The following is a 21,775-nucleotide window of genomic DNA, read 5'->3' as shown; positions in this document are numbered from 1 at the left end:
GAGCCGAGGGAGAAATCTCAGCAAACCCCCCGTGGGAAGCTGCTGTGGGAAATCAGGGACCGCTTAGGGGCGGAGCTTCCAATCACGGCCACCAGCAAACTGGAGGTCAATTTAGGGTGTGGAGACCAGCAATGGGTTTACAAGAAAAAAATGGAGTCCAATCAAACTGCATCACGTTCCAGGCAAAATGGCCTTTCGTATGACCTCTGTCATGTTTCTGCTTTATGACACCATAGTCAGGGCATTGTTTCACGGAACTCTGGTCTTACTTGTATATATTTATGTACATAATATATCTATGTTTATAAACATTTATATACAGACACATCTATGTGTGTTTACGTGGTACGCATCGTGATATAAAATGTAAACACTTACTGTAAGAGAAGATTTACAAAGTTTCAAGAAACAGTGGATGGGGTTGGAATGGGGAGGTTTAGGGAGAGCATTTTAAGTCCCAAATGTTCCCGATGCTGTCTTCCCACGGGTGGCCTTGTCCCCTCGTCGAGGCGGGGCTCCAGGACTACATCACCTGTGGGTCCATCTCTCTGTTCTTGCCTTTTCTTAAACGGATCAGGAGATCTGGGGCAGCAGGAAGGCTGGGAGGGCGGCCCCCAGCTTCGTGCCCTCTCTCTCCTCCACCCCCTGCTCCCTGAGTGCGCGGCAGCGGGTTCCAGCCCCCGGAGCAGGAGCCCCCCACCCCGGACGCATCCTGGGCCACCTGCTCCCCGCTCCCCGTGCAGTGAGGAAACGCGGATAATGTGACTGTGTGTGCCTGCACACGTGTGCGTGCATGTGTGCGTGTGCATATGTGTGTGCCTGCCCCTGCACATGTGTGTGCGTGTGTGCCTGCGTGTGTGTGACTGTGTGTGCGGGCATGCGTGTGTGCCTGGGCACGTGTGTTGAGATAAAAAGAAATAATCCTGAGACAGCATATAATCTCTTACCAAAATACAAACCTAAAGCAGTCATCGTACACACACACACACACACACACACACACACACACGTGCACACACGCACACATACTGGCCACTGTAGGTCCACGAGGTGTGAAAAGCTCTTGCGGACAAAGATGCTGTGACGACTCCTAGCTGTGCTTTTGCATTTCTGTGCGTCTCCTGCCTGGAGGTGGTGGCGGAGGTGACGCGGCTGCACCGGGTCCCTGGGCCGGCCGGGCCATTGTTGCTCACGGGCGCGGGTCTGAGCATCTTTCTCCACCAGATTTCCTTTTTTTTTTTTTTTTTAATGTTTTTATTTATTTCTGTGTGTTTGAGAGAGACAGCGTGAGCGGGGGAGGGTCAGAGAGAGAGGGAGACACAGAATCCGAAGCAGCTCCAGCTCTGAGCTGTCAGCACAGAGCCCGACGTGGGGCTCGAACCCACGAACCGTGAGATCATGACCTGAGCTGAAGTCGAACGCTTAACCGACTGAGCCCCCCAGGCGCCCTGATTCTGGGTTTTTCTAGTTCTAGACACATATGTGCATGCACACACACACACACGCACACACGCTGTGTAGCACAGAAAGATGCACCTCACTCTTCTCCATGCCTGAAGAGAGCTCCAGGGCTCTCCACGCTCACCCACAACAGAACACTCACTGGGCTGTCGCAGGGCTCCGGCCGCTAAGTGTTTCCCGTGAGAGACTGTCCAGGAGAAGTGACCTCTCAGAGTCTGTAAGACGTTTGGTTGGACTTTCGCATCCTGTCTGGCCAGGAAGCGCCTTTACGCATTAAATGCGGGCATCCACAGGCGTTCGGTAAATAGTTACCGAGCTACTGGGCGCAGCCAGTGGCCGGGCCTGGTGGGTCAGCTCTGGACACGGCGGACAACCCCCTGGGCGCCGTGGGGAGCGTGGGGAACACAGACTGGCACCGCCTCAGGCCGTGCGGGGCGCCTAGACGGGGCTGTGGGCTTGTTCTGGACAAGTGTGTCTAAGGATGGGACCCGAAGGGCGGTGAGGACTCAGTGTCATCCAGGGAATGACAGCATGGAGGTGAGAGGACTGGGCCTGTGGGCTGGAGACGCCGGGGACACGGGGGGGGGGTCGGGACGGGTTCATGGGGCACCAGGGGCCCCGGACGGCTCAGGGGACCGCGGTGGCCCTGGAAAGCGGTGGCAAGAAGGGCCAGCGATGCTGATGACGAACGCCATCGTTCTTAACAGGATCCTGAGGTGGTACACGTGATAAACATTATCTTGAAAGCAACTAAGTATCACATTCGCAGACAGTCACTCTCTCTGGACTGCGGAGACTGAGGCCTGGGGTCCGGAAGGTGGCAGGAAGTGAGGGAAGACCCATCAGAGGTGGTGCTTTCTTGGAACGGATGCAGAGAAAAAATAGAAGCCCCAATATGGCGCTAGGAGATTCTGGATGGAGTCACCAGTAATATAAAAACAGACTGTATGATCTCTAAGTCGTTAAGGAGGACAGGAAAGAGGGAATAACTGTCTAGGCGTCTGGAAAAGGAAGCCATAAGGAGCCACCTAAAGAGCAAAACAGAGCACTATGGGCGGAAGATGTTTCAATTCATATACGAGACGGAAGGTTATACATTAAATGTGTGTGAGTATAAAGGGTGATGTAGGGTATAAGGTTGTGCGGCTGACCTCTGAAAACACAGGTTTGAACTCCGTGCATCCACTTAGATGTGGATTTTTTCAGTAAAGTCCAGTCCGGTCCTGTCAATGTATTTCCTCTTCCTTATGATTTTCTTATAACATTTTCTTTTCTCCGGCTTCCTTTATTGTAAGAACACTATGCACAGTATACCTAACGTACAGAATACGCGCTGCTCTGCTGTTCATGTTGTCGTAAGTCTTCCAGTCCACACTAGGTGGTTAGTAGTTAAGTTTGGGGGAGTCAGAGTTATAGCCCCATTTGTTGGACGGTTACTTGTACATTTAAAAAAAGGAAGACTTCTAGGGCGCCTGGGGGGCTTAGTCGGTTACGCGTCTGACTTCGGCTCAGGTCATGATCTCACGGTTTGTGGGTTCGAGCCCCGCGTCGGGCTCTGTGCTGACAGCTTGGAGCCTGGAGCTGCTTCCGATTCTGTGTCTCCCTCTCTCTCTCTGCCCCTCCCCCACTCATGCTCTGTCTCTGTCTCTGTCTCTCTCTCTTTCTCTTTCTCTATCTCTCTTTCTCTCTCAAATATAAATAAACATTGACAATAATAATAATAAAAATTAAAAGAAGACTTTTAGATTCAGCTTAAAAAAGAAATTTAAAAAACCCTTAAAAAACCAATTCTCCCTCCCAACCCAGATATATCTCACTTTCAAGAGACTCATTTAAAATGAAATCACATGAAGTTAAAAGCATGGGACTGGGCATACCCGGAGCAAACGCAGATTAAAGGAAAGTGAGGTAGCAACGTTAATTCTGTCAGATGAAATAAAAATTAGGGTAAATCAAGAAGTACTTCTTACAAACGATAAAAAGAACACACAATGGAGACACAAACATTGGTACCCTTTCTGCACCCAATAAAGTCACTGACATATAGGAAACAAAAAAACTGTTGTTACTATATTAGAAATTATGGCATCAGATTTGTATACACACCCGTCTAAGCTTTTTCAGATTAATTAGACAAAATATAAGAAATCAAGGTGTTGCATTACCTGACTTACAAGACTGGATATACATCTGTATGGATTTGTAATGTAATGCATTTGTACATGTGTATTTGGGCATATACATCTTTGAAGTTCCAAAGAGAGACTATGGATTCTTTAGAAATGTGTGCACCATGTTTGAAGCACTTAATCACATCACACATGGGCTCACAAAGTAAATTCCAACAAATAAAAAATGTCCAAGACACATCCTGTGGCCACAATGCAATTAAACTGGAATTTTGTAATGAAAAATTATAAGAGAAACAAGGCTAAGTCTTGGAAGTTTGACCATAAGAAATGAACAGCGATCCATTCGTCCGCTGATGGACACTTAGGCTCTTTCCATGTTTTGGCTATTGTGGAGAGTGCTGCTGTGAACATTGGGGTCCACGTGCCCCTGTGCATCAGCACTCCTGTGTCCCTTGGGTAAATTCCTAGCAGTGCTATTGCTGGGTCCTAGGGGAGTTCTAGAGTTAGTTTTTTGAGGAACCTCTACACTGTTTTCCAGAGGGGCTTCACCAGCTTACATTCCCACCAACAGTGTAGGAGGGTGCCCGTTTCTCCACATCGTCGCCAGCATGTAGAGTCTCCTGATTTGCTCATTTTAGCCACTCTGATTGGAGTGAAGTGCAACATGGATGGAACTTGAGGGTGTTATGCTGAGCGAAATAAGTCAGGCAGAGAAGGACAGATACCATATGTTTGCACGTATAGGAGGATTAGGAGGAACTTAACGGAGGACCATGGGGGGAGAGGAAGGGGAAAAATAGCTGGGGAGAGGGAGGGAGGCAAACCATGAGAGACTCTTGAATGCTGAGAACAAACTGAGGGCTGATGGGTGTGGGGGGGAGGGGGAGATGGGCACGGAGGAGGGCACTTGTGGGGATGAGCACTGGGTGTTATATGGAAACCAACTTGACAATAAACTACTTAAAAAAAAAAGAAATTAACAGTGACAGTAGCAGTCTTCTGAGGAACAGAGTCTAAATTGGAAATCAAAACTGCAGTTACAGACCGTTCGAAAAATAACAATTAGAGCTTTACATTTCAAAATTCACAGGGTTGTGGCCACAGAGGTATTCAGAGAAGCATTTCTAGCTTTAAATAATAATGGTGGTGATGAAAGTAGTGGCAGTGATAAGTAGTCAATAAATTGTATTAAGGGATTTACATCCAGTATTTCATTTCATTTCATTTTAGTTTAGTTTAAATGCTTTTATTTATTTTTGAGAGCAAGCCCATGAGCAGGACGAAGAGCAGAAGAGAGGAGACAGAGGATCCAAAGTGGGCTTTGGGTTGTCAGCACAGAGCCCAACATGGGGCTCAAACTCATGAACCTCGAGATCATGACCTGAGCGGAAGTTGGATACTCAACCGACTGAGCCACCAAGGCGACCCAGTAGTTTAAATATTTTAAAATAAAGCAAATTTTTACGTATAGGAGGATTAGGAGGAACTTAACGGAGGACCGTGGGGGAGAAGAAGGGGAAAAATAGTGGGGGAGGGGGAGGGAGGCAAACCATGAGAGACTCTTGAATGCCGAGAACAAACTGAGGGCTGATGGGGGTGGAGGAGGGGAAGGGGGGTGATGGGCACGGAGGAGGGCACTTGTGGGGATGAGCACTGGGTGTTCTATGGAAACCAACCTGACAATAAACTATTAAAAAAGAAAAAATAAATAAAGCAAATTTTTAACATTCAGTTGGAATTGGTGGGAAACTCAAGAGAAACTATTGAGTAGCTAGACTGTGAGGGAGCATGAGAGATTTGTAAGGTTGCCTGTTATGAGATAAATATGCAAGATTCATAACCTATGTATAAGCAGTAACGAACTAGAAAATATGTTTTACAAATGGTTCCATTCAAAATAGAAACAAAAAAGTTGGAGAACACAGGTACGAGAGATACTCAGAGCCTATATAAAGAAGAATATAAAATTTGTTTGAAGGTTTGAAAAGAAAATCTGAATAAATGTTTAAAAAACAAGACAGAAATAATTAAGAAACGTTCTTGGATGGCAAGACTTTCTCCTTGAGTTCATCTGTAAACCCCAGGCGATCTTAGTAAAAATTTCAACCGGGCTTTTCAGAACCTGAGGAAATCATTGTAAGGTTACTCAGAACTGCTTGTCGACAAAAATCCGCCATAGTTTTTCAATTTTATTCCTCAAAATAGGAACCTTTATTTCTCTGGTTGTAAGTGTGATACACGAAGGCTGTAAAAGGAAATCAGCTCTGGGAAATGAGTAAGTACAAAGGAAGAGCTTTCTGTAAATACCATCCCCAGCACTTCATGCACCTTCCAGAACAAGAAGGTCATTAACAGTTACTAATCCGAGTCTATTTCTGTAAAGAAAGCTAGTCTCCAGAACTATTTGCGGTGTTTCTTTATGTTGGAATGTATGGTGGATATCTTCCCACGTCCACATATGGACAGTGATTGCAGCCGTCTTATTGGGTATGAATGTACCAGAAAATACCCAACACTGCCTCTCACTCATGGACGTTTAGGTTGATTCCACTATTTTACTTTTTTTGAGTGATTATTTTTGGTCCATACTCTGTGTCAGGCAGTGAGCTAGGTAGTACCTCGTGGAGGGATTTTCTTCGGTTTTCTGGGCAGTTGGCATTGTCATCTCCGCTCGGCGGGCCAGCAGCTAAGCCGCAAAGGCATTGAACACAGGTGAACGGCACAGCTGGTGTGCAAACTACGGTGGCCTGCGGGTCCCAGCCCTCAGCCAGCACACCTGTGCTCCTGTCTGTCCCTCTGCCTGGTGACAAGCACCGCTGTGTGTGGCTTCGTGCCGCTGGCTACCCGCTTCAGGTAGAACAGCATTTCCTGGGTGCGTCCCTGTGTGAAGCCTTGTTCCACGTGCCTGGACTGAATGGGGAGTGACCTTGGCCCACCCTGCCCAAACAGTGACAGGTGGACATGCTTTCTTGAACGTAGCCAGGTCCTTCTTGAGATTAATTATACCTTCAGTCTTCACAGCGTTACAGAGCATACACGCTGAGGGGGACAGTCCTGCCCTGCTTTGGGCTTTGTCTCAGAGGCCTGGGTCTTGGGGAGGGCATCCTGATGACCCCACTTGTGCCCACACACGAATGGATGAGACGGCCTTCTAGGATGCTGGAAGGTGAGCGGCTTCTCTGGGTCTTACACATGCTCTAGGCGCTTCCAGAGAAGCAGGTTCCAGAAGATCTATCTGGTGGTAGTGGTGGGGGGACCTGTCACCTACTGTGAGCTCCGTGTCACTGGGGGGTTAGCCAGCTACCTGGGGTCCTTCATTCTGTGGTCCTAGGTGGGATGTTTTCCCTGGCATTAGGCAAGATTCTCCAGAGCAACAAAGCCAATGGGTGGGGTCAGTGGGCGGGTGGATGGATGGATGGATGGATGGATAAATAGATGGATAGATGGATGGATGGATGGATAGATGGATGGAGGGATGGATAGATGATGGTGGATAGATAGACTATACAGAGAGATAGATGAGAAAGACAGAGAGAGAGATAAAGAGAGAGATGTATTCTGAGGGGTTGGCTCACATGATTTTGGAGACTGAGAAGTCCCATGATCTTCCACCTATAAGCTGGGAGGCCCAGGAGAGCCGGGGGTGTAGTCCACTCAAAGCCCACAGCCCCCGAGACCTGGGCAGCCGATGGTGCAAGCCCCGGCCTGAGTCCTAAGGCTCAAGAACCAGAAGTGCGGGCATCCCACGTCTGAGGAAAAGAGGGGCGTCCCAGCCCCTGCAGAGCGACATTGCGTTTCTCCGCCGTTTGTCCTCTTCAGGCCCCCGGGGAGCTGGATGACATCCACCTACGTTATCCAGGCCATGATTTAAATGCTCATCTCTTCCGGAAACACCCTCCCAGCCACAGCCACAAGCAGCGCTTTACCAGCTACGTGGGGCCCTTACCCGCCTGGACTGACATGTAGTGACCCGCATGCATCTGGCCTTAGATGGTGTGGGAAAGCCTTGTTGGAAAGGGCCTTTGAGATCTTCACCTTCCAGTCACTCATTCACTGAACATGCCGATGCCGTTCCCCGGCCAAGCCCCAGCAGAGCTCCGGAGACTTGGCATTAGGGAGCAGTCATCTCTCCCCTCCAGCAGGTGACAGTGGAGGGGTGAACAAGCACAGGTATAGAACCAGCTTCAACACGCTTGCTCAGTGCACCGGCTGGGAAACAGGCCCAGAGATGCTGTCTGTCCGATCCTGTACCTTCCCACCACCCCCCCAACCTGCCCCAGCCACAGGCTCCAAAAGAGAAGGACCATACATGTCCCCCCCCCCCCCGCCCCCCCCCCCCCCCCCCCCCCCCCCCCCCCCCCCCCCCCCCCCCCCCCCCCCCCCCCCCCCCCCCCCCCCCCCCCCCCCCNCCCCCCCCCCCCCCCCCCCCCCCCCCCGCCCCCACTTCATCTCATCTCTGAGTCATTCTTCAATTCAAGACAGAAAATACCCCCTGGGCCGGAGTGACCCAACTTTAAAAATTGCCTTTGATAGAAGACACTGTCGGGGAACTCAGAAATTCAAAACACATTTAATCAACTAGTTCCCCTTTCTCCATATGGCCATTTACCCTCACGAAGTTCTCCAGTGAATTCAGTGTATTTTTTCCAGATGGAGATACTGTGGCCTTTCGTCCTGCAACTTAGCTTTGCCCAGCGCAGTGACAGGCACGTCACGCTTTTTCAACAAGTGTTTGCTGGATGGAACAAACGGGAAGGAAGGGAGGGAGGGAGGGAGGGCTGACTCTGCTCCCCAGCACAGTCTAGAAGTTTCTCAAACTTCTTGAAAGGAGGAAGGAACTAGCCATTTCTTTGCACTTTGGCTCTAACTTTTGGCTTTGCACTTAAAAAATTTTTTTTATTGTTTACTTATTTTTGAGAGAGGGAGAGAGAGAGAGAGAGAGAGAGTCTGAAGCAGCTCCAGGCTCTGAGCTGTCAGCACAGAGCCCGACGCGGGGCTCGAACCCAGGAACCGCGAGATCATGACCTGAGCCGGAGTCGGACGCTCAGCTGACTGAGCCCCCAGCGCCCCTGGCTGTGCACCTTCTATATGGATGCTGAGAGACGTGAGTCCTCACCCCCGCCTGGGGGCACCCGCCTCGAGTGCGTGGGGGGACAGCCTGCAGCCCCAGAGCGCCCGCCGTGGGAGATGTAAGGGAAGATCAAGCACCCTCACGGACGGGAGGACAAGGCCTTCGGGCAGAGCCCTGTCCTGGGGCAAAGCCAGATCCTCTGGGTTTTTCTGCCGCGCAGCGAAAGCAGCTGGTCCCATGGGCGTAGCCGTGCGGGAAACCTTCTCTGCGCTTCCCCAGGAAGCCTCTGGAACAGACCCCTGCGTCCGTCTCGGGGAGGACGCACGGGGGGCAGAGGACATCCCACAAGAGCCTGGCAAGTGCCCCTGGAACCCAGGGCAAAAGCAGAGGGAGCACATCCATCCGTCCGTGGAGACATCCAGATGGGCCGCTGTCCCGGGGGGGGGGGGGGCTGTCCTCAAGCTCTGCCGACCTTTGGTCCGTTAGGAGCAGCAGCCGGCTCCAGGGTTCTGCGCACAATGACCGAAGTGCAGAGGAGCCACGTGACCCCAGCACTGTGTTTCCAATTACTGCCTCTGCCTGCCTGCCTCTCTCCCTGTCCGCCAGGCCCGGAGGGAAGGAATCTCCCACAGAAGCCCGATTCTGGCCGCTTCTCGACGACACTTTTGCGATGATTCCCTCCCTGTTTTACATTTTCCATGAAAACAAAGCTCATTTTGAAAACCGCCTTTGCTCTGGACCGAAGGCCCCCCTGCCCCCCAGCACATCACCGGCCCCCCATCCGCGGCCCCGGCCACCGCACTTGAGAGCCAAGGCTGCGGAGAGTCACGGTTCCCTCTGGAAAAGTTTAGTTTTAAACACCGTCAGTACTCACGTGTGGCTCCTGCGGATGGTCCGCGGGACCAGCACTGTGTCCCCCGAGGAGTCTGGGCCGTCTGCTCCCGTAAATCCCACGTGCGGCCAGCTTTCCTACCGGTGAGTGAAACCCACAGCCTTTCACCTGGTCCTGAAGACCCCGAATGTCCGTGTCCTGGAAAGTGCACAGCGAGTGAGCTTCGGGGGGGTCGGGGGAGAATGTGGACGGGAAGAGAATTGGGTTTCCAGCCCGAGATTCCGTGCAGATGGTGACAAAGCTCGGTGGCAAAGAATGCACAGGCTTTTATATCAGAGCCTGGCGCTGGAGGGGAGAGTTTCCATTTGACTGCAGACGACTGACTCCTCTCCTAGACTTGGGACGGGATAAAAGACGTTTGAAAAAGCCTCTTGGCCCCTGGGTGTCACTGCTTCCCTTTTAGTATCAGGGAGAAGAACAACCATTCCAGGATTTCTTCTTTTAGGCAAAAAGAGAAGTCTATTAGCTTGTGTAAGTAAATAGATAGTATGGCATCAGGCATGGCTGGATCCAGGTGCTCATAGTATACCATCTGAGTTCTTCCGTGTCACTCTTACTCTTTCTCTCCTCCTTCCTTTCTCTCTTCTTGTCCATCAACCTCTGTGGCTTCTGTGCTGTCTGCATTGGCTTAACTCTCGGCAGCCCTCCTCACGCAGCGGTCCAGTCACTCCATATTTACAGCCTCCGTGTTCAGTACCAGCGCAGGCCCAGAAGGCTCTTTAACACAAAACTTTGATTATTTCAGCCTTTCAAACGCCTGGTGGACCAGGGGTGGCTACGAGCAACACACACACACACACACACACACACACACACACACACACACACACACACCTTCCTCCATGAGGCTGAGGTGAACTGTGGGGGGTCCTAATGAGGTCAAGCAAAATGCAAAGAAGTTTGGTCATAACATAAATACTTGCGGCAAGGTTTGCGTTGAGCGTTACTCGTGCTGGAGGTCGAACTGATGGAACTGAAGCAGCTCCCGTGTGCGGGGTGGGGAGGGGTGGCAGGGAGGGAGCATTTTCCGCCGGGACTTGAAACGTGTGGCTTCTGAAGTAAAGGTGAGTCATGAGAAGGGGAAAAAAAACACTAAAAAGCATCCTTCAGCCAAAAGATCTGAGCTTTGAACTCCTGGTTCTAGTAATTTCCTCGTAAAACAAAGCAGCAGATTGTGTCCTCCGGACCTGCGTTCACGACTTTGGGGCGCAAATTGCAGAACTGATACAGTGAGAGTTTCAGTGGTTTCCGGGGAAGGAAGTGGACTGTGGGCCGTGGCTCGCGGGGAGGTGAGCCTGAGGACAGAAAGTGCGGAGTGGGGACCATCCGTTCCGGGAGATAAGAAGGAATAATATTCTGCCGCCAACCTGGTGCCGAGGAAAACTGGGCACACTTACAAATCTGTCAAGACAGCGGGTGTCAGGGCGCCTGGGGGGCTCAGTCAGTTAAGCGTCCAACTTTGGCTCAGGTCATGATCTCACGGTTTGTGGGTTCGAGCCCCGCGTCGGGCTCTGTGCTGACAGCTCAGAGCCTGGAGCTGCTTCAGATTCTGTGTCTCCCTCTCTCTCTGACCCTCCCCTGCTCATGCTGTCTCTCTCTCTTTCTCAGAAATAAATAAAAACATTAAAAGAAAAAAAAGACGGCGGGTCTCATGGTGAGTATTCTCACCTTAACAGAAGACAAAGGAAGAAAAAGAAGAGATGAAAGAGAGGCTGTGGGTCGACAGGTAGTTTTTCAAAGGCAGAGATGATCTGGCTGTTTGCACGCTGCTTTTGAAGAGCCGGTACGGAGGAGAGACTAGGTGACCTGCTCGTGACAGGGACGGTGATCAATGCCCGCGTGACGCCGTGGAAAAGTGCAGGCTCCAGAGTCCCGCCGCCTGGTCTAACTCCCGCTGTCACCGAGTCCTAGCTGTGTGATCTTGGGAAAGTGACTTAACCTCTCTGTGCGTCCGTTATCGTCTTTATAAAACGAGGATATCGATGGGGCTTGAGTAGGTTTTGTGAGGACTACACAGTAGTGCAGTCGGAACCTCACTGTATCACAAGCGCCGGATACACATTAGCTGTTGTTGTTTTGTTGTGTGTGTCCCAGCCCGCTGCGGGAGTGGGGTCCTGATGACGGGCGGTGGGCCGGCCTCAACAGGAGGGTGGATGTCCCGCTGCCAAGGGCGTGTAGGGTGTGGACGGACGGGCGGCAAAGACGTTTGTAGACGGTAGCGAGTAGCGAGCATCGCGCTCCGCCAGCGTCTGTGTTTCCAGGAAGCGGGAGGTGACGTTATCTGCTGGTGACGGGGACAGGGGGACACCTAGTCCTTGTTGAGGAGGTACCATCAGGCCGGCTGTGGAGACGCAGCACAACTGTCGTCCGGAGCCCGGGGCCTGGCGGGTGACCACGCGTGTCACACGGCCCCGGGCTGCTCAGGGCGGGGTGTCCCCTGCAGGGCTCAGAATCCTACGGCCAGGATGGGGCTCAGCAACGGCCTGGCTCTGCGGGCTCTCTAGAAGGACCCAGGGGGCGCCTGGGGGCTCAGTCGGTTAAGCATCGGCTCAGGTCACGGTCTCTCGGTTCGTGGGTTCGAGCCCCGCGTCGGGCTCTGTGCTGACAGCTCGGAGCCTGGAGCTGCTTCGGATTCTGTGTCTCCCCCTCTCTCTGCCCCTCCCCTGCTCACGCTCTGTCTCTGTCTCTCAATAATAAATAAATATTAAAAAAAAGGAAAAGAAGGACCCAGAGATCCCGGCATGAGGCTGGGTGACGGGACGCGCTGATGTCGAGTGCTGTGCGACAGCACCCAGGGCACCCTTCCCCGCATGCATTCTTTCATGCGCTCACATGCGATGGGTCCTAGGGAAGGCTGGTGACTAGCCCGATACGACGGGAGGGCGTTGACAGCAGTCTTCCCTTAAGAGGAAGCCCGCTGCGGGGCTCTGGAGGGCTTGTGCTCAGTGAAACGCTGAGATGGACGCTGGGTGGGCACGAGCAGCGGTCGCACAGTCTGCTGTCCCGGCGACGGCTCTGCTGGGTGGTTCGGGCCTGGGTCGGGGCCCGTTTGGGTGGATGCACCCCTCTGGCCACCTGTCTCCGGGAAGCTGAAGCCGCGGGAGGCACCTCCGTGGTGAAGCTGAGCTGGGCCGGGCTGGGCTGAGACGCCGTTGGCGGATGACGCAAAAGAAGCCGGTGCTTGGGGCGCGGGTGGGGCTGGGGGGCTGGGGGGATGTGGATGGAGCTGGGGCCCCGGTGGGGAAGGCTCACGGGCTCGCCGAGTGCCTGCTGTGTGCGACGCACCTTGGCAGACCCTTCCCACGCGCCACCTTCTTTGACACTGACACCAACCGTGGCGGGTGGGCACCAGGTGACACCCCCAGCGGGGCCCCCCGGCTCTGCCCCTGGGAAGGAGGGCCCGAGGCAGCAGCGCACAGCAGACCGGGCCCCGGGTTCCGGGCTTTCTCTGGAGATGCTTCAGGCCTCCCCGCGGGTGGAGACGGGACAGGCAGGTGCACGGCAGCGGCCCCTCCCCCCTCTGCTGTGCAGCCTGGAGCCCTCCGAGCTGTGGGACGCGCAGATGCCACAAAGCGTGGGCCTCTGTCTTCTCCAAAAGCACCCTGTGACTGCGGATCTTCCACCAGGGCGCCTTGTGGCTTCGGTGCCTCAGTTTCCCTGTCTGCAGAGTGAGGGCTTGGATGTGAGAAGCCCTGGTCTCCAGGATCTTGGGAATGGAGGGCGGGTTCCCCCAGCCCACCTGGCTGGCCACGTAGACAGGCCAGAGCCACGCGGGACGGTCTCCCCGCCGCCCCGCCTCCCGGGCACGGCACCCGCGGGCTCTGTACCAGGGCTCTCGTCGCTCCACGTGTCACTGGCAAGTCACACGGCTTCTTCTGCTTCCTGTCTCCTCCAGGGACGGACGAGGCGGCGGCTAAGCCCAGTCCAGTCAGCGCCCGGCAGCCGAGGGCGGCGGGCCAGGAGAGGAAGAAGGGCAGCCTCACTTCCTCTCTGAGGATGGAGCCGCACGGCCGTGCCGGGAAGAGCAGGAAGTCCACGAAACTGCGGTCCATCTCCCGCTCCCTGATGCTCTGCAACGCCAGGGCCAGCGACGACGGCTCCAGCCCCGACGAGAGGTACCCCGACCCCTTTGAGGCGCCCTTGGGCCGGGGCAAGGAGGGGGCGTTCCACTCGCCCGTGCAGCTGGCAGACACGTCGGAGGCCGGGCCCGGCAGCGTTCCTGACCTAGCGCTGGCCTCGGAGGCGGCTGGGAGCGACCGAGGCAAGCGCTGTAAGACGATGTTCTTCGTGAAGGTATGGCCGGGACCCGCGGGCCCGGAAGGCTCTATGGTTGGCTTCGCGCGCTCTGAATTAAAGCCTTCGAGCCCGTTTGTTCTGAGCCCAGGAAGGCATAGAGTTCTAATTCTGAACAAAAGCGAGGGAGAAGTTGAGGCCGGGCTGCATGGTTGAGAATGATGAGCGTGGCAGGGAACCAGGCTCACCTAACCTTCTCACTCGAGCGACTCGGTGAGATTTGTGTCAGTGGGAGGCAAACGGAGCCTAGGTCCCTGCCGGAAAGTGCAAAGCGCGGTGGTCAGTGCACTTGGAAGTTTTCCTCTCTGTCTCTGGCACGCGCCGGGCAGCTCCTGTCCCCCCAGCAGGGAACCTGATGGGGACTGACTCTCAGGGCTTCACACGGAGCAAGGAGGAGAGGATCAGTGCGTTTGCTCCCTGGGCGCTGACCCCACGCGGGCATGAGCGCTGGAGGTCACACGAGGGGCCATCGGGAAGGCCGACGGGGAAGCTGAGTGGTGTTTGCAGACCTGCCCAAATCCAGAATGCCCTCCTCTATCAGCCCCTATTTCAAGTTGGGTTCTGGCAGCGAGATGGAAATTGCAGGGTGCCAGGGGGTGGAGGCTGCCCGAGGTACTTCGTCCGGTACCGTGCCTTCGGCTTTCCATCAGAGGTGGCCTTTCTCAGCGGTCCGGGCAGCCCTGAACCTTGGAGCTCCTGTGGCTTTCCCAGCCCGGAAGCTTCCTCCCACACCTTGCTGCTAAGTCCCAGTGGGCAGAGTCACACGACTGTCCACAGAGAACAGGGAAGGCCCTCTACTCCGTGTGGAGGGGGCCCAGGCCCTTTGCACAACTTGCTTCCTTGATGAGCAAAGTAATAGCTCAGCATGTGTGTCTAGTAAAGATCGAGGAACACTGTGTGGCAGGGTAGCAGCTCTGGCCCCGGAGTGCGGAGCTCCAGGCCCAGGCTGCTTCCCCAGAGGCCTCCCCCAGCCCGGGAGGCGGTGTCCTGCACCATCACCCACGATGTGACTTCTGTTGGTGTGGCCTGAGCTCGCCCAGTAGGACCGAAGGAGGGAAGAGCATCCCACTGGGTTTGGGGAGCCTGGCCGGGCTCCTGGTTTGTCACAAATGATGCCAAGTGTATAATCCACCAGCTGAGAGCCTAATTAATTAATTAATTAATGTGTTTATTTATGAGAGAGCGTGAGCAGGGGAGGAGCAGAGAGAGAGGGAGAGAGAGCCCAAGCGGGCTCCTCACTGTCAGCACGGAGCTCAACGTGGGGCTCGAACTCACAAAACTGTGAGATTAGGACCTGAGCTGAAATCAAGAGTCAAGACGCTTAACCGACTGAACCCCCCACGCCCCTAAGAGTCAGATTTATTAATGACAGTATCACAGCATCCAGGTTAGAGCCCAGATAAGTGAAATTCAAACGCCGTTTTCAGATTCCAACAGACTCCTAGCAGGAAGTCTTGCTTATGCTTCTCTTTAACCGCACGTGTATTTCCTGCGCACGTGTCACACGCCAGGCCCTACACTGGGCGCTGTGGGGCCTGTCCCTGCCCTCAGGTCGTGTGCAAAGTGGATCAAGAAGGGCTGCAGGGGCTCCCAGAGAGGGGGCGTGTGTGGCCCTGGGTATCGCACATTCAGCGCTCACGGAGCACCGACCTACGCCAGGCCCTGTTTGGGGGGTGGGCCACACAGGCTCCGTCCCTGGCCTCACCCAACTCTCATTCTGGCCGGGGGGCAGATGGTAGCACCTGATTTGTGATGTGACACGAAACAGCGATGGGCTCCGAGGAAATCTCACGCGGGAACGGGAGATGGTGACGCGGAGAGCTCACTGCCCTTTCTGGGACAGTGACCACGAAGCCTTCTCTGAAGTGACATGCAGGCAGGGACCGGGAAGAGGTGGATGAGGGAGTCGTACGAACATTTCAGGTAGGGAAGAGCATTTCAGGTGGAGGGAACAGCATGTGCAAAGTCACAAAGGAAAGAGTGATTTGCAGCGGCAAGGAGAAGGGTGTGCCTGGGGGGTGCGGGCACGGGAGGTGGCGGAAGATGAAGTCGGGTGGCAGCCAGGCCACACTTGGAATTTTACTCTAAGAAGGATGGGCAAACCCGGAAAGCGGAGCAGGGGTGCGGCCCCGCCCGGCAGAGGAGCTCTCCTCTGCACTATTAAATGGAGAATGTTAACATTGTTTAGCTCCTGTGACTTTTTATCCAGATTAAGTTATAAGTGTTTACATAAGAAAATCCACCTAAGAGAGTACAGTGCACATAGTGATTGCTTAGTAAGTATGATTACGATTATTACAATTTCTGCTGGAGGAGGGGACACCGACTGTCACTGCGTAATTAAGTACCTAGTGAATCGAGCAGCGCTGACGGAGCGCCTCCCCCGGGCCGGGAGTGTGCATGAGCGGCAGCTTCCATGGTGCTCCTGGACGCAGGGATAGCACACGAGTGTCCTGCTTCAGGGTGTGGGTGCACACATGAGGGGGGGTCATGGGAACACGGATGGATGTGCAGCTCTGTCTGCAGATGGGCCCCCTGGAGGGGGTGCCTGCGGAAGGCAGGATATCCAAGTAAGGAAGCCCAGATCACAGGGGGTGGTGTGAGCAGGCAGAGGGGCATCAGCGGAGGCTCAGAGGCGGGGAAGGGGTGCACCTGCCACAGGTAGGGGAGGGGTGCCTCTGCTGCGGCGGGGAGGGGTGCTGTGCACTGTTGAGTTGCATCAGAGACAAGGATGAACTGGGCGGGCGGAGACAGGGCCGCAGGCGAGCTTGGAACCCGAGCTCTTGCGCTTCTTTCTCAGGAGACAGGGGACCTCGAGCCTTCCCCGGGCGCACTCTGAGCAAGCGAGGGTTTCAGGGTCTGAGCAGGTCCCGTATCAAAAGTGCCAGGGCATGGAGGTCAGAGGTGACAGCCGGTCCTGGGGTCCTGGGGTCCTTCCTGAAGGAGCCTCAGCACTGACTGACAGCCGTGCCCCACCTTCTCCCGGGACACTCTGGCCCCCGCCCGGCTCCTGCCCCGCCCTGCACCCGGCGCGGCTCCGTTGGCCCAGACGCGCTCCTCAGCCTCCAGCAATGTCATGGTTACGCTGATTTCAAAACAACATCTGGAAAGAGTCCCTGTGACATCAGTCTGTCCTCAAGAAACGCCTAATATAAAAATTAAAGAAGAGGAAGTCAGAGGCACAGCCAAATGAAAAAAAAAAAGCCGTATTGGCTGCGTTGCATTTGGCGCGAGAACGGAGGACATCGGTGCCCAGGGAGGTGCCAGGGCTGCCTGGGGGGCACAGAGCACCTGGCGGGCCCCTGCTCCGGGGGCGCATCCGGGCCCCGGGGCGGGATTCACGCGGGAGGATGTTGAGAGCCGGACTTAACCCGACGATACTCAGGGCATCACACAGACCTTGAACAAGGAGGAAACGCCCGCGCGTGGGCCTCTCCAAATGCAGCCTTTTTGCGAGTGGAAGGAGCATTTTAAATGCCCTGTAGGTCGGATGTTGGGCCAGAGGGAAGGACGTTCGGGCAGGGGGAGCTGGAGCTTGGCCCGCTCCGTTCCCCTCTCCTCCTTCCTGGCTCTCTCGCCTCCTTTCTCCCTTCTCCTCTTCCTTCTCTGTCTCCAGACGCTGGTGCAGCACCCGCTGTATACGCTACCCCCTGGGGAGTAAGAGCCATGTCTGACACTATTCCTTCCTGTCTGGAGAAGGGGACAGTTGTGAGCATAATTAATCAGTCTTGTCCCTTGTCCCCTCCTCTGAGCTATGGCGTTCCCCGCGCAGCTGTCTTACAGGAGGGTCCCACATAGAGGGGAATTATATCCTCGAAGGAGCCTTCTCGAATGGCTTTCAGTTCCCCAGAACATTCTACAGGAGCCGGGTAGGGGGTGGGGAGGAGGGGGAGCTGGTGGAGGGAGGGGCACCCGTCTGCATCCCTCAGTGCGGGCCTGGCCCCGGATTCACAAAGGGATGCTTCTGATTTATTTACTTTTAATTATGATCCCTACTTTCTTATGTGTTATTTTATTTTAATTCCGATATAGTTAGTGTGCAGTGTTATGGTAGTTTTAGGTGTACAATACAGTCACCCCGTGCTCATCATGGCAGGAGCACTCCTTACACCCCCCCTCCCCCCACCCCCACCCCTCCGGTGACCAGCAGTGTGTTCTCCAGGGTTAAGTCTGTCTGTCTGTCTGTCTCTCTCCCCGCTTTGTTCATTTGTTTTGTTTCTTAAATTCCACACACGAGTGAGATCATATAATATTCGTCTTCCTCTGACTGACTTATTTCGCTCAGCGTTATACTCTGGACCCATCCATGTCTCGGCTGAGTACTATTCCATCGTGTGTCTACACAGCACGTCTCGTCTATCCATTCGTGTATCGGTGGGCACTTGGGCTCCTTCCACAGTTTGTACTTAACGCTGCTAGACACGGACAGGTGCATGCACCCCTTTGAATCAGTGCTACTGTATTTTGGGGGTAAATACCCAGTAGTGCGATTCCTGGATTGTAGGGTGGTTCTTTTTTAGTCTCTTGAGGGACGCCGTGCTGTTCTCCGGAGCGGCTGCACCAGTGTGCATTCCCACCCTCAGTGCACGAGGGTCCCCCTTTCTCCGTGTCCTCAACACCTGTTGTTTCCTGTGTTGTTGATTTTAGCCGTTCTGACAGGAGTGAGGTGGTGTCTCATTGTGGTTTGGAGTTGCATTTCACAACCTTTTAATTTTAATTTTTACTTTATGGTTTTATATGTTTAATAATCCATAAAGCAAGTCAAGTTTTTTTTTTTTAATTCCTAGGAGAGAGAGAGAGACAGCGTAAGCAGGGGAGGGTCAGAGAGAGGGGGAGTCACAGACTGAAACAGGCTCCAGGCTCTGAGCCGGCAGTCAGCACAGAGCCCGACGCGGGGCCCGAACCCACGAACCGCGGGATCATGACCTGAGTGAAAGTCGGACGCTCAACCGACTAAGCCACCCAGGCGCCCCTTAAAAAGCAAGTCAAGTATTAAAAACCAAACGGCCTCTTGCTGCACAGCCTTTTCTGGCCCAGGTCTCCCAGGGGTGGGGACAAAGGAATCCCTTTGAAGAAATCATTGTCCGCCGCAAGGTCACAAAGGTATTTTCCCGTGTCTCTCCTAGAAGCTGTGTTGTTTGATCTTTCGCATTCGTATCCTCAGTTCAGATGAAGTTGATTTTGTATACACTGTGAACTGTACGTTTAAAAATGTTTTCCTATATGGATAGCTCATCGGGCCAGCAATAGGTTTGGAAGAGCCTGTCTGTGCTTCAGCGCACAGCGGTTCTATCATAAAAAGTCAAGAGCCACTGTATCCGTATCCATCTGTCATCTGTGTGTCTATCTATGTCTGTGTCATGTATCTCTCGGTGTCTCTCTGTTCTCTCGTTATGATCCATTAGTCTTTTATCTTTGTACTAATATCACAGAGGTTTTTGGTTTTGTTTTGTTTTAGAGAGAGAGAGAGAGAGAGCGAGAGAGCGAGCATGAGCAGAGCGGGAGGGGCAGAGGGAGAGAGAATCTCAAGCAGACCCCATGCTCAGTGCAGAGCTTGATGCAGGGCTCCATCCCAGGATCCTGGGATCATGACCTGAGCTGAATCAAAAGCCAGATGCTCAGCCGACTGAGCCATCTGGATGCCCCTACGGAGTTTTAATTATGATAGTTTTATAATATATATATTTTGATCTCTGGTAAGTCCTCCAGCTTTGTTCTTCAAACTAGACTTGGTTATGCTGTTGAGACTTTTATCGGAATTGCCTTGACTCCATAGGTGTATTTATCTATCTATCTATCTATCTATCTATTTATTTATTTTTAATTTTTAATTTTTTAATGATTATTTTTGAGAGAAAAAGAGAGAATGCAAGCAGGGGAGAGGTGGAGAGAGAGGGAGACACAGCATCCGAAGCAGCTCCAGGCTCTGAGCTGTCAGCACAGAGCCCGATGTGGGGCTTGAACTCACAGACCATGAAATCATGACCTGAGCCAGAGTCGGACGCTCAACCGATTGAGCCCCCCGGGCACCCCTCTATAGGGGTATTTAAAAAGAACTGATATGTTTCCAGTATTGACTCCTCCAGTCCATTTGCACGATACAACTCTCCAAAGTTTGACTTCAGCGTCTGGGTTTGTTTTTCTGCAGACATGACCATGTCTTCACTGGCCGGCACCCACCACGCAAGGCTGCTAGAGGCCATCCTTGTCTCCTTCCGGTCTCATGGAGAAAGTGTCATTATTTTGTGAATAAGTGTGATGTTTGCTGTAGTTGTGTTCTGTTTAGATACTCTTTATTGAATTGAGGAAGTTTCTTTCTATTTGCATTTGGAAAAGACGTTTTATGTTCCCCCACATCAATCGTCAAGTCTTATCAAATGACTTTTTCTGCACTAATCGAGATCATCGTATGGTTTTTTCCCCCTTGCTTTATTCTTAATAATGTGGTGAGTTGCACTGATAGGTTTTTTTAAATGTTAAGACGACATTGCACTCCTGGAATAAACTGAATTTAGTTAAGATCTATTATCCTTTCGATATAACTATGGATTTGATATGTTAATATTTTGTGTGCAAAATTTGCTGTTTGTGTTTGTGGGAAAGATATAGCCTAAAATTTTTTTTTCTTTGTGATGCCCTCATCTGGTTTTCATATTATGGGTGTGCTGACCTCACAGAATGATGTAGGAAGCATTCCCTCTTTTCCGTCTTCTGGAATGGTTTGAATAGTACCGGAGCTACACTTTCGTGAACAGTTGGGAGAATTCACCTGTGAACCATCTGGGTCTGGAGATCTCTTTGTGAGAAGGTCTTAAACTATCATTGGATCTATTTACTAGATACAGGAATATTCAGTTTTTTAAATATCTTCCTGTATCAGTTTGGGTAACATACATTTTTGTTCTAGAAATTCTTTTTCATCTGAGTTTCTGAATTTGTGAGCACAAAGTTGTCATTCTGACTTCCCCTGTTTTATTTATACTAATTTGTGTGTGTACACGTCATCTTTTGGACATGGGCAGATCCGTCACTACAGTGATTGCCGTTGTTCATCTCTGATATTGATACTTCGTGTTCTCTCTTTCTTTTTAATTGATCTGCCATTCCAGGAGGGTATCGATTCTATGGCTTCCCAAAGGATCAGCTTTTGATTTTGCTGAATTTCTCTGTTTCGTGTTTTCTGTTTGATTAACCTCTGCTCTTATCCTTATTACCCCTTTCTTCTCCATTCTTCATGCCTAAGGTTTTGTTCTTTTCTTAACTTTTTGAGATGGGAGCTTGGACAACCCATCTACAGCTTTTATTCATTTATTTGTCTAATTTATGGCTGTGAATTTCCCTCTAAATTTAGTAGCTTCCTCCAAAATTTTATATTCCATATTTTCATTATTTTAAATCATGTCTCGGCTCTCCTGTGATTCCTTGTGTGACCCATGGATTATTTGGAAACGTGTTGTTTAACTTTCAGGCAGTTGGGAGATTTCTACTTTCTCTGTGTCTGTACTGGTTCCTGGATGGTTGTCCTATGGTCGGAGAAGAGAATGTATTGTGAGTAACTTTAACAATGGAAAATTGTTGAAATAGAATATATACGTTGTTGCTGGATGCAGTGTTCTATGCATGTCCTGTTAGATCAAGTTCAAGAATCACATTTTATGGATCTTCTCTTTTCTGATCCATTTCTCTATTAGTTACTGACAGAAGTGGGTTAAAGTCTCCAAATACGATTGCGTATCTCTTTCTGCTTTTAGTTCTGCCCATTTTTGCTTTATGTTTTGAAGGCATATTTTATTTGCATAGACATTTACAATCTAAAAAATATTTTCCTGGTGGATTATCACCTTTATAATTTAGAAATCTCTATCTTTTGTCTGGTGATAATTTTTGCTAAAATATTGTTTGCTGTTAGTAAAGCGTAATCTACTG

At 52.2% G+C, this 21,775-nt stretch overlaps 1 protein-coding gene across 2 annotated transcripts in view; it reads left to right on the top strand.

The window, feature by feature from the left end:
- The first annotated feature begins 13,537 nt into the window (after positions 1–13,537).
- IL16 (interleukin 16) overlaps positions 13,538–21,775 on the top strand; it is a 73,929-nt gene continuing 65,691 nt past the window's right edge. For both annotated transcript variants that reach the window (XM_039257706.1, XM_039257698.1), the window contains exon 1: positions 13,538–13,849. In XM_039257706.1, the coding sequence (XP_039113637.1) occupies positions 13,553–13,849 (297 nt within the window). In that variant the 5' untranslated portion in view covers positions 13,538–13,552. The remainder of the gene's footprint in view (positions 13,850–21,775) is intronic.

The sequence above is a fragment of the Hyaena hyaena genome, unplaced genomic scaffold (genome assembly GCF_003009895.1).
Source record: "Hyaena hyaena isolate Hyena2069 unplaced genomic scaffold, ASM300989v1 scaffold_13, whole genome shotgun sequence".
Classification (NCBI taxonomy): Eukaryota; Metazoa; Chordata; class Mammalia; order Carnivora; family Hyaenidae; genus Hyaena; species Hyaena hyaena.
This window is presented reverse-complemented; position numbering and strand designations above follow the sequence as displayed.